This window comes from Miniopterus natalensis, chromosome 13, assembly GCF_054644295.1.
Source record: "Miniopterus natalensis isolate mMinNat1 chromosome 13, mMinNat1.hap1, whole genome shotgun sequence".
In the NCBI taxonomy this organism is placed as follows: domain Eukaryota; kingdom Metazoa; phylum Chordata; class Mammalia; order Chiroptera; family Miniopteridae; genus Miniopterus; species Miniopterus natalensis.
The window spans coordinates 38,539,028-38,551,728 of NC_142093.1; the positions used below are offsets into that span (position 1 = coordinate 38,539,028).

At 42.5% G+C, this 12,701-nt stretch overlaps 1 protein-coding gene across 1 annotated transcript in view; it reads left to right on the forward strand.

The window, feature by feature from the left end:
* Positions 1-12,701, forward strand: part of ANXA4 (annexin A4) — a 50,857-nt gene that overhangs the window by 22,806 nt on the left and 15,350 nt on the right. The window contains exons 3-8 of the mRNA XM_087823608.1: positions 896-983; positions 5,055-5,149; positions 7,924-8,037; positions 9,125-9,215; positions 10,751-10,830; positions 12,640-12,696. Coding sequence (XP_087679734.1) covers positions 896-983; positions 5,055-5,149; positions 7,924-8,037; positions 9,125-9,215; positions 10,751-10,830; positions 12,640-12,696 — 525 coding nt within the window. The remainder of the gene's footprint in view (positions 1-895; positions 984-5,054; positions 5,150-7,923; positions 8,038-9,124; positions 9,216-10,750; positions 10,831-12,639; positions 12,697-12,701) is intronic.

Genomic DNA, 12,701 nt, shown 5'->3' on the forward strand with positions numbered 1-12,701 from the left:
CATGGGGAGAGAGAGATAGAAACATCAGCGATGAGAGAGAGTCATTGATCGGCTGCCTTCTGCCTCCTACTGGGGATCGAGCCCCAACCCCAGCCTGTGCCCGGACTGAGAATCGAGCCATGACCTCCTGGCTTATAGGTTGGCACTCAACCACTGAGCCACCGGCCGGGTTTGATATGCCTTTTTAATCTCTTTTTAGCTATAGTTCCCTTCCATCTCTCTCTTTTCTAATTCCCCTTGCAATTTATTTATCTACAACCCTGTGGTGTGGGTTAGCATTTCCTCTCTTCTAGTTACTGTAAAGTGGTATTTGGCTCTAGAGGTTTGATCAGATTCAGGTTTGACACCCCCCCCCCATTTTTGTGGGGGAAGGGCCTGGGGGGACAAGATTACTACATAGGTTGTTGTAAACCCTATTTTACCACTTGCCTTTTTGCCCATCAACTTGAGCCACACTGGCCTCTATCCTGCTGCTCTCATGAAAGCTAGTTCCAGCCTCAGGGCCTTTGGCTTAGCTGTTTCCTCTGCCCATAACACTTTCCCCCTGATCTTTGCATGTCAGCTGCTTCATGTCATTGGGATCTCAGCCTAAGTGTCACACTGCAGAGCAGCCCTTCCAGGACTTGTCTATCTGCTCTGTAGCACTTCTCACCACCAGGCACTTGGTGGAATATTTATTTGTTGCTTGTTTACTATCTGCCCTTCCCTCTCCTCCCTCCTGAACTAGAACATCAGCTTCTTGAAAGCAAGAGCCTCATCTCTTACGGTCCCTACTATATTCCTAGCACCTAGAATAGTGTCTGGCCCATGGTAGGTGCTGAGCAAATTTTGCTGAATGAGATGCCTCTGTGTTGGGAAGATGCTGCCTCTCAGTCACCTCTTTCTCTATGCTCAGGAAACCAAAGGAGGCACCATCAAAGCTGCTTCAGGATTCAATGCCACTGAAGATGCCCAAACCCTGAGGAAAGCCATGAAAGGGATGGGTAAGTGTCCCGCTCCCTCATGTGTTATGTGTCACAGAGTCACACAGAGGGTGCTGTGTGTCCACTGGCAATTGTGAATAGGTCTCACTCTAAGAAAACACAGTGGGAACAAGTTGGCTTTTCAGGACAAATTAAATGGAAGGGCCTTAATTCTTCTTTTACTACAGAATTTTTAATTTAATACTCTGATCCTGTACTTTCCCAATTATTTAAATCTGTTTTGCATTACAACATTTTGAATCTATATATAAGTATTTAGAAATGAATCTGTTCTCCAGTTAGTGCTAGATGTGTGTAGCACCATAGGGTTTGCAAACCACTTTCACAAATCTCTCGATGGATATATACAGTGACCCTGTGATTTACTGAAAGCAGCTATTGCTACTGTCATTTTTGCCCCATTTTACAAATGTGAAGCTGAGACCCAGAGAAACTAAGTGACATAGTAAACAGAACTGAACCGTGAGTCACACTCAGCAGAGCCCAGTGCCAAGCTTGGGCTTGCCCACTCTAAGGTCACATTCTTTCCCTTGAGTCCCTCTGCCTGTTGCTGCAACAGGCACAGCTGTGCAGTACCAACGTGCAGTGTATGGGATTTCATGAGAAGGCTGTGTGTACACAACCATAAGGCTTGCCTTCCAGTGCACTACCCTCCATTCAGCTCCCCGAGGGCAAAGGCTTCCAGTCAGGTGAGCACAGTCATGCGGGTGCGCTGCAGGCTACCCTGGTCTTGGTCCTTGCCTGGGTAAGCATTTGGCCAGAGAAGTGCTCCCTAGTTGTAGCTGCTATTTAGAATCTCCTTGAGATTTAGATAAAAATCTTGACCATGAGGCCTTAGTTTCCAGTTTTTCTAAGAAGAGTTCATTTTACTTAGCCCCAATGCTCCTAACAGCAACAGCAGCGATAACAATAATAGTGAACCTTTATTAAGCTCTACTGTGCGCCAGGTACAGTGTATTACATGGATTAACTGTTTTAATCCTGATAACAGTTTTACTGATGAGAAAGTTGAGATTTAGAGAGGTTTGCTAACTTGCCCAAGATCTCAGAACTAGTTAGTGTTAGAGTCAGAATTCTAGGCAATTCCAGGTAGTCTGACTCCAGAGCTGGAGTTTCAGCCACTGTGCTGTTGTGCTGCCCAGCTCTGGACAGAATATTGTTCTAAATCTATGTATTTATCTCATTTTCTGTTTTTCATAAATAAAATGGAAAATGTACTTGGCCCACTCTTTTTTTCTGGTTTATCCTGATTCTTTGATATATGTCAAGAACACCATAATTCAGAACATGGACCATATGATATTCAGAATTGTCAAAATCAGAGTCAGGAGACATTTGACAGAGCCAGTGCTTTTCAGTGCCTGCTGTGTGGGGGCCAGTGCAAGTTGGATGGTTGGAGGAGACAAAGGTTATAAAACCTAGTCCTTGTGGTCAACTACTCCATGGATACTAGGTGGCTAAGGCAAATACAGAAATAGCTATGACCAGTTCATAATATGATAGCAATAGGAGGGGCCCAAATAAGATCTTATTAGGGTTCAGAGGGAGGTTTGGGGGTATCAGGCAAAACTTCTTAGAGAATATGGAATTTGAGGTGGGCCTTGGGAAATGAGTTGTTTTAATAAACAGAGCTAAGAGAGAATGTGTTTCAGGTGAATGGAATAGTATGAGCAAAGACATGGGATGAGTTTAAGGATCATCCCATTTTCCAATTTAGCTGAGGCTTAAGGGAGTCTTGGTGAATATATGGAAAGGTGGCTTGTAGCAGGAGGTACTTGCAAAGCAGGAGTTGGCTGGTTGGGAACTTTCTGAGAAGGGAAGTCCTAGAGTGCTACTGAGAAGGACACCTATAGAATCACAGACATGGGGGGTAGGATGGCCCAAAGACATTGACCAAGAAACAACCAATGCCAGAATCATGGTGCCAAATGGGGGGGGGGGGGGCGGGTAGGGAGACATAAACCAATAAACTGGTAGTGAAGGAGGTCAGGAGAATGGAGTACAGTACAGTTGGGTCAAGTACAGTAGTTCAAGAGCTTAGTCTGTGGGTTTGGCTGCCTGGTATCCTTTTATATGGATCTCTATTCACGGTTGTGAATGGGATGTTGTAGAGTCTCAAATGCCAGACTGCAGTGCCTGTGGTAAAGCCAGCAAACAGTGGGGAGCCATTGTGTATTCTTGGGCAGGGGAGGGACATTGGGAGAGTTTTGCTTTATAGGAAAATGGATCTGGCAAAACTTTAGAAAGACCAATTAGGAGGTAAGAATACTAGTTAGCAGACTTTTGCAGTTGTTTAAGAGAAAACCCTGAAATCCTGAATGGGAGTGGTAGTGGTAAGAATTCAGAAGAGGAAACAGATGCAAAAAAAAATCGCAGAGCTAGATTTTGCATGACTTGGCAGGAAATTTGAATGTAGAAGAAAGAGCGTAAAAAAAATCAAAGCTATTTTAAGGGTTCAAACTTGACTGACCGGAAGAAGGGTGGTGCCTTTCACAGAAAATGGGGTAAGCAGAAGGTGATGAGCCTTCTCTCCCAAGCTGAGATTTCTGAAGGAGAAAAGAATGGAGGTATCTGTTACTCTCTTTAAAAAAAAAAAAGAGGGAGAACAGAAAGTGGGGCCTAAGGTACATAAAAGCTTAAAGTTCTATAGTTTCTTCCCTACACCTCACATTTTTCTGGATCTCTGATCTTGCAAAGAATAACCCTGATGAATCTGTATTTTTTCATTTCTCACTGAAACATTTCAATAGAATCTCTTCTGTAACCCATTACAACTCCCCACAAGTACAATGAGGAAACAGAAAACTCACAAAACGTATATGAACATCCAGCTGATACTAACATGAGGGACCAATTTGGAAAATCAGAATAAAGTACCCTGTTAAAACAGCTGCTGTAAAAAACAGGCAAACAACTCTTAGGACATTTCTAATTTGCAATTCATAACATAAAGTTTTGGTGGTATACTGCATCATAGAAATTTATGGGCAATGATAAAAAAGGAACCATCTGAGATCAGGAAAGACAGCTTGGAAATGGAAAACACAATTACTGATATTGAAATGCAGTAGATGTGGTGAGCAGCCAGTTTAGACCCTGCAAAGTGCCAAATCACTGGATTAAAAGACAAATTTGAAGTGTTTCAAAACTCAGAGAAAATTCTAAATAGATTAAAAATGAAAAAAGGTAAGAACATGGAAACAGACACAGGAGATCCAAAACACAGTATAAGAATTTCAGAGGAAGGGGAAAAACATACTCCCTGTTAATGTTTATTGACTTGTGAGTGCTAGGCATTGTGCTAAGTTAGCGATTTTCAACATTTTTCATCTCATGGCACAAATAAACTAATTACTAAAATTCTGCAACACACCAAAAAATATAGCTCTTGCTGATCTGACAAAAATAGGTATAATTTTGATTTATAATAATAACAACAATAATAATAGTTATCTACCCTTTTTGCTTCAAAGTGACTTTTTAATAAATCAGGTGCCTATTTTGTATATATGGATTTCTGGTACCCAGAATTAATCAGTCAGATGCAACCTTATTATGCAACGTGACCAATAAGATGCAACTGTATTATTGACCTATATATTTATGGTTCAAGACAGGGCATTCACACCCGGCAAATATTATTGTGTCGGCTGCTGTTATTTTTGTATTTGATAATCTAAGGGGAAAGAGGTCAATGCCCCTGACTAAGTAGTCAGGTATTGCATGTTTTAAAAATTCTTGTGTCACACCTGTTGAAAATCACTGTGCTAAGTAATTCACTTAATTACTCTAGTTAACACTTGCATCAGCCTTATGATCACTCACATTTATAGATAAGGAAACTAATGCTCAGAGAAAAGTTAACTATTTTTTTTTGGTGGTATATAGGTAATTAAAGGAGAGGCTACGACTCAAAGCTAGTGTCTGTTTTCCTCCAAAATAGACAAACCCTCTGAACAAACCTCTTAGAAAGCTCTCCGCGTGTGTTTGGGTGACTCCGATTTCCGCAGAGGAACTCATTTTCTCATTCCTCTGTCAGATCGTGCCCGCTCACTGCCTTCCCACCCCCAGGTACCGATGAAGATGCCATTATCAACGTGCTCGCCTACCGCAGCACGGCCCAGCGCCAGGAAATCAGGACGGCCTACAAAACCACCATCGGCAGGGTAGGTCGCAGTCTCACTGATCCAGATTCCTGAAGTGGCCCCGTGTTTTTGAAAGAGGGATGCTTTGCCTTGCTTAAAGATATTCTTGGGGGGAGGTGGACATGTTTCCTCACCTCTCCTTAGCAAGAAGTGATTTCAGGGAGCTCTTAATATAGAGCTCAGGGCCAAGCTTGCTGTCTTCCCACTCAAGTCCTCACAGGGGCTTGGTTGTTGAATGGACCCAACCAGCACCCTTTCGAGCACTGGGCAGGGCTGAGCTTCCAGTATTGCTTCTCTGACCCTGATTAGGCTTCTTTTAGGCCACTGTGGATGAAGACCCTCCACACTGACTAAAATATTTAAATCCAGTTTGTTTTAAATAGGCTTTCCTAGGACTTAGGTTCTATTCCGACTCTTCCACATAAACCCATTTGTAGCATATGTGCATTCCTTTGATGACCCTCAATTGAGGAACACCCCTCAGATTCTAGAATGGGGCTGAGGTGTTTGTGTATATGTATGTAATTTATTAACGTGTGCATTCAGAGGTTTTTCACTCACCATGTTTTCCCCTTAGGGTTTGAATCCCTCACCCCTCAGGAACCCTCTCTCAGTCTCCATTTTCAACAACTCACTTACCAGAGTCATTACACCCCGTCTTTGCACATCACTGAAAATCTGTGATTAGCCCGAATCTTTTTATTGAGGAAATAACTTCTCCAGGTTTCAGAGTACAGGAACTCTGATAAGCATTCCTATTATTGAGATACTTTACAACCAGTCAGACTGTGGCTACTACTCAAAGATAGGCGTTAAACTGCTGGGTGGGACAGATACAGACAGGGCTGACTCAATCCTTCCCCAGAGCACCTGCATGCAGACCTTGCTGGGCACTCCAGTAGGGAATGGGATTATCCATAGCTCAGACTATCTTCTGACCACTTAAACTCTTCTCCATTCCCAAAGAAATTTAATGAACACAAATAGGCATGAATGTGCATGTGATGTGGAAACCAGAGACCTAAATGTTGCCACACACATTTGGAGTCGATTATTCCAGACTTCAAAACTAATCTAATCTAATGGCAGTTTGTTAAAATGACCAACCTGAATGGATTAAGCTCTAATTTAATTTGTTCATTCATTCACTCATTTGATTTGTGGATGTAACATAAAAATACTTACCATAGAAGGCCTGGGGAGGGGAGGGTCGGATGGATGGGGTCAATGGGGGGAAATCAAAAGGGACATCTATAATACTTTCAACAATAAAGATAAATTTTTTAAATATTCACAATAGATTGAAATACTGTGCTATGGAATCAGGTTTGTGAAGATCAGAGATCTGGACTTGAATAGCAACTTGGCTCCTTATTGTCCAAATAATTACATTTCTTTTTAGGAATTGAGGCTTAAGAAATAATTATGAATAACTGAATAGATACAACTAAATGCCTATGCATACAACATTAGAAAGACTGAAACAAGGAACTGGTTAAAGAAATTATATTGCATCTACATATAGAAGTTTCTGCAGCTATTAAAAATGTCCTAGGTGAAGACTCATACAGAGAACAGAATGACAGTTGCCAGAGGGGAGGGGAATTGGGGGACTGGGTGGAAAAAGTGAAGGGATTTAGAAGTACAAATTGGTAGTTAAAAAATAGCCATGGGGCCCTAGCCAGTGGTTAGAGTGTTGGCCCGTGGACTGAAGGGTCCTGGGTTCGATTTTGGCCAAGGGTATGTACCTTGGTTGCAGGCTTGGCCCTGGTCAGGGCACGTGCGGAGGCAGCCAATGGATGTGTCTGTATCACACCGATGTTTCTCTCGCTCGCTGTCTCTTACATTCTCTCTGAAAAAGCAATCGAAAAAATATCCTCAGGTGAAGATTGAAAAAAAAAGTCATGGGGATGTAAAGTACAGCTTAGGAAATATAGTCAATAATATCATAACAACTATGTATAGGGCCAGGTGGGTCCTTGAAATATTGGGGGGACCACACTGTAAAGTACATGATTTTTTAACCACTATGCCAGATATCTGAAACTAATACAGAATAATATTGAATGTAAACTGTAATTGAAAAAAAAAGTCATAAGTGAATATTGACTTGGAAATATATTCACGATATATTGTTAAGTGAGCAAATACATTTAAATTAGTGCCTGCAAACTTTTTGATCTCTGGACTCTTTTATACCCTTAAATTATTGAGGACATTTTTGAGGGTTATATAGATTGATAGTTACCATATTAGAAATTAAAATTTAGGACATTTTAAAATATGTATTTGTTAATTTCTTAATGAAATAATAAACGCATCACAGGTTAATATAAATAACATTTTTATGAAAAATAGCCACTAACAAAAAAAAATGTTAGCGAGAATATTAGCATTGTTTCATATTTTTCAAATTTCTGTGATGTCTGACTTAACGAAGACAGCTGGATTCTCATATCTGCTTCTTTCTTGTTTGCTATGTGTGGTTTTGGTTGAATTACAAGAAGGGAACCTAGTCTCGTACAGATATGTAGTTGGAAAAGGGAGGAGTATTTTAATAGCCTTTTAACATAATTGTAGATTTGTAGATATATCAAGTAGTCTTTGGAAAACTCCACTGTACAATTGTGAGAGAATGACAGTGAAGAGGCAAATAATGTCTTAGCATTATTATGAAAATAGTTTTGACCTTGCAGGTCCCCTGAAAGGGTCGCGAAGACCCCAGGGACCACACTTGGAGAGCGGCTGGTCTGAGTTACTGTCGCGGTTAAGCAAGCTGCTTCCTTGCGTTGCAGGACCTGATGGATGACTTGAAGTCGGAATTGAGTGGCAAATTTGAGCGGGTCATCCTGGGGATGATGACGCCCACTGTGCTGTATGACGTGGAGGAGCTGCGAAGGGCCATGAAGGTTTGTGCTTTTTGCTGACGAGCTTTCTCTAGAAACCATGACAAGGGCCCCCTGAGAGTGGAGAGCATGAGGGATGGGAGAAAGATTTTCCTTCATTGCTGCCAACTTGAAAACATGACATTATATTGTAGCAATTGTCATTTAAATGTTGTTTTCCAAAAAGGTAGGGAATCCTTCTCTCTTTCTGTGGCTCCGTAGGGAGCGATTATGGTGCTTTCGGTGCAGCTCCAGAAACTTTCTTGCCATGTTATCTACTTTTGAGATGTGAAACTTTACAACTGACACCTTGGGGCCTCTGGCTCTGCTGCTGGCTCAGAGCTGGCAGGAAGGGGTTCTCAGCCTCCCTGGACACAGATCAGCTGTGCCGAGGGTTCTGTTGATTTTTAATGACCAAGTTTAAAATTCAAATCCAATTACTCTCCTCAACCATGTCAATAAATATTCAGTCTTGTGGATGGTTCTGGGCTAGACTCTTGAAAAAAACAAAGACGTAATAGCCTTTGCGGGAAGATTCTGCCCTTCAACGAAAAGTACAGGGGAGATAAGGGAAGATTAAACCCCCAGAGAGCAGAAACTGTGCCTAACCTGTCACAATAACCAACACATAGAAACAGCCCATAAATGTGTGTTATTTCTAAAAATGATTCCAGTAAATACATTGGAACTTGGGCAGGACAATTTAAAATGAACAAATCTGCCCTAGCTGGTTTGGTTCAGTGATTAGTGCATCAGCCCATGGACTGAAGGGTCCCGGGTTGGATTCCAACCAAGGGCACACGTGCCTCAGTTGCAGGCGAGACCCCCACCCCGGTCGGGGTTCATGCAGGAGGCAACCAATCAATGTGTCTCTCTCACATCAATGTTTCTCTCTCTCTCTCACTCTTTCTGAAAAGCAATGAAAAAAATATCCTCGGGTAAGGATTAAAAACAAAAAGGGAATAAAAAAAAAGTAAAAAAAAAAAAAAAAAAAAAAGAGCAAATCATGTAGCTAGAACCCCGTGGGTTGTCCTTATTCTCTGCAGAGGCCTGGTTCTGTTCTTCTCTATCTGGGACTCATAAAGCCCTCTCCTCTGGGTGTCTGGTTTAGGGAGCTGGCACAGATGAGGGCTGCCTGATTGAGATCCTGGCCTCCCGGACGCCTGAGGAGATCCGGCGCATAAACCAGACCTACCAGCTGCGTATGTAGCATCCCCCATGCCTTGGCTGATGTTTCACTGTGATCTGAGAACTAGACTAGCAACAGGGGGTCACCCACTGATCAGACTTTCTTCATAGAAACATTCACTATGAGGGATCCTCAGTTCTAAGCTCTGCTTTAAGGCATATCCCTGTTCAGGCAAATGATTGTCTGTTGGCTTCTCAAGACATCTCCGGTGAACATGCTATTCTACTTAGGCTACCTAGTGCCCAAGGTACCTAGTACCACTTATTACACTGAAAGCTGGAAAGTTGCTCCCTATTATCAGAGAATTGAAGGTATTTGTTCAAAAGTGGTGGTGCTATTCCTTAGCATTCCAAGGAATAGCCCCCGGGGGGGGGGGGACCTGCCTGGCCCAACTCCTTACCTTCATTCAGGCTGGACTGTGTGTCCTCCAGCCATCACAGAATGATAGCCATTACTCCCCTCTTAAAAATCTCCAGAGGCTGATACATATGGAAAGCCTTTAAAAGATGCATGCCTTTTTGCCCTAAGAGTATAATTAAAAATGCACAGAGGTTTAGATCTCACAGTGTTTATTGGGTGTTTGTTATATTAGCTAAAAATGTCCAACAGTTTAGCAGATTTGCTAAATAAAGCATGGTATACCCACAGAGCAGACGAGTACATGGTCATTAAACATATATTGAAGGATATTATTAAATTACACTAAGTAGTATGGTATACAGACGGATGAAAACAACAAATCATTAAATAGTATGTCATGATCCCATTTTTTTAAAGAAAGAAAAGTAATATGGGTATTTGGGAGAAAAAATAAGGACCGATATTCACCCTAAGGTTATCAGTAATTATTATTTCTGGGTGATTAGATTGTGCTGAGGTTTTTATTTCCCCCACCCCTTCATTTTACTTATTTATTTTTTCCTAAGTTTTCTGTAGTAAACATGTACTGCTTTAGTAGAAAGAAAACAAAAATAATAGTGTTTTGGTAAGTGTTTAGAGAAAGCTATTCTAAACCTTGGGAGTTTGGTTCTAGCACTGGATTCCCATATCTGCCGAATGCAGATCTTCTCCCCCTGAGAAGGGCGTCTACAGGGCTGTGAAGGGTTGGGCTTCTCTTGAGGAAGCTGTCAAGCAAGCGACATGGCAAAAAAGGCACATGCTAGAATTTGGGCTTGACAGCCCCCAGTTTGTTCCCAAACATGGTTCTAAAACTCCACTATATTTGCTTTACAATGGTTACTATTCTCTCTGTCACTGAAAACTATGTTTAAAACAGACCCCTGACCAGTAGCATCAGTAAGGATTACAGCCCCAGCCTTCTCCACCTCCCATTTTAAGGAACAAGAACATCTTGTTTCTACTAAGCTAAACTTACCTTGGCCATTTTACCCAAGTTGTTTTTGAAAAACTGTGCGTGAGGTGAAAAACCTCACAAGGAGCTGCTTCAGTAAACAGGCTGGTCCTGGAGGGGACTGAAGGCTCTGGAGTGTGACACAGTGTTGAGCAGGGCTGTTTATCCTGATGTGGCTAATTTTACTTTCTTGCTAGAGTACGGGAGGAGCCTTGAAGATGACATTCGCTCTGATACATCCTTCATGTTCCAGCGGGTCCTGGTGTCTCTGTCCGCTGTGAGTGGCGCCCTCAGCTGCCTGCTTCTGATGGGGTTGGGGTGATTGACATGCTCACTCTCAGTTCCCTTTTCCAGGGTTTTTCATGCTTTCAACATCCCAAATGTAAACATTCCTCAGGTGTTTTCCTTGGGCCTCTCTGATGTTTTATCTTCTCTCCTTTAGAAACTCTAGCTAGTCACATACACCCATTTGTTCTAGTTTATATATACAAGTACCTAATATCTGCCCAGTCTCATTACTTAGTGCATTGAGAGTTATGAGGATGATTAGAAGGCTGTTCTTGGGCTTTAGGAGTTTATATTGTCAGAAGGGAATATATCAGGTGCACAGTTGCTATAAAGGCTTGAAACGTCAGTACCTAAGAAGAGATACAGAGTAAAAGGAAGGTTCAAGGATAATTTTGGTTGCAGAAACAAAGAAAAGGCTTCATTGCAGAGGTGCAGGTTCAGAGAGGACTTAGAGGGTTGCTAGGACTTCAAGAAGCAGAGGTGTGGTTGGGTGCATTCCAGGCAGAACTAAGGCAAGAAGAAGGCAAGGAGGCAGGAAACGAGGGGTGTGATCTGGGAACAATGAACTAAGCAGTCAGGCTTGTAATTCTAGCAGCAAGATGGAAGGATGAACTGGGATTCTATATTAGGAGGAGTTTACACTTTCTTTGGAGAGCAGTAGGGAGCCACTGAAGGTTTGGGAGCAGTAGAATGATGTGATTAGAACAGCATTTTTACCAGAGTAATAGTCATGTGTAAGATTAATTGTAATGGCAAGGAATTGGAGACTGGAAGACCAGGTAGAAAATTGCCTCAATATTCTATATGAGAAATAAAGCAGGACAGGGCTAGTGTGGGAGTAGGGGCCCCAGAAAAGAGATGGATAGACGAGATATTTCACATGACTTTCCAACTATATCTTTATCCCTGACCTCCTTCCTGAGCATGAGACTCATTTCTTGCTGTTTCTTAGATGTTGCCTTATGGATAGTCTGCCATCACCTCAAATTAGTCCTAAACTAAACCTGAACTCGTTTTCCCTCCAAACTGGCTCTTCTTCCTGACTTTGTCTTTTTCTGTTAATATTGTTCCTGTTCAAAGCAAAACCCTGGAAATCATCTCCATCTTCCACCTTGCTCTGCCTCTGATATTTACTTAATATCTTCTTACCCATTTTTTCTTTTCCTCCTGGGTTTACCATTCTACTGCGCCATGCCTAGACCATAGAATATTGAGACAGCATAGCAATAAAAATAGTCTAACAAACCAGAGGAAAGTAGCTGGCTTGCCACTCTTTAGCATTCCTCCAGGGCGCCAACCCTGCCCTCCGGGAGAGTTGATATTGGTGAGGGGTGGGGTGTTTTCATGTGCTCCTGAAGCCCCATTGCTGCCCAGACACTCTTGATTCTCTGTTCCCAACTCGTTTGGCAGAATTAATTAACGTAGACTTGCTGGTTCCAAATGCATGAATGAGCTGGGAAGAGACAGGGCTGGGGAGAGGTGGGGAAGGGGGGAGGAGTAGTGGAGTGAGCGCTCAACAGGCGCATTCGCTCCCTTTCCCTTTCCCTTTCCCTTTCTAATGTTGCAGAGACAGTGCGACAGGGGCTCTCCCTCTGGTAATGTCCTCTGGGTTCTGATCAGAGCCATGGGAAAATGCAGGCTCACTCAGAGGACTTCTGTCCTTTCTCCCGAGGCTGGAAGTGTGACCCCTTGTGGCATTCTGCCTTCTTATCATCTCGTGGAGTTCCCAGATACTCTGTCTTGTCGAAATCTCCCTGGCTCCTCTCTCACTCTCTCGGTTTGTTTTTTCCATCCTCAGGGTGGCAGGGATGAAAGCAATTACCTGGACGATGGGCTCATGAGACAGGATGCCCAGGTGAG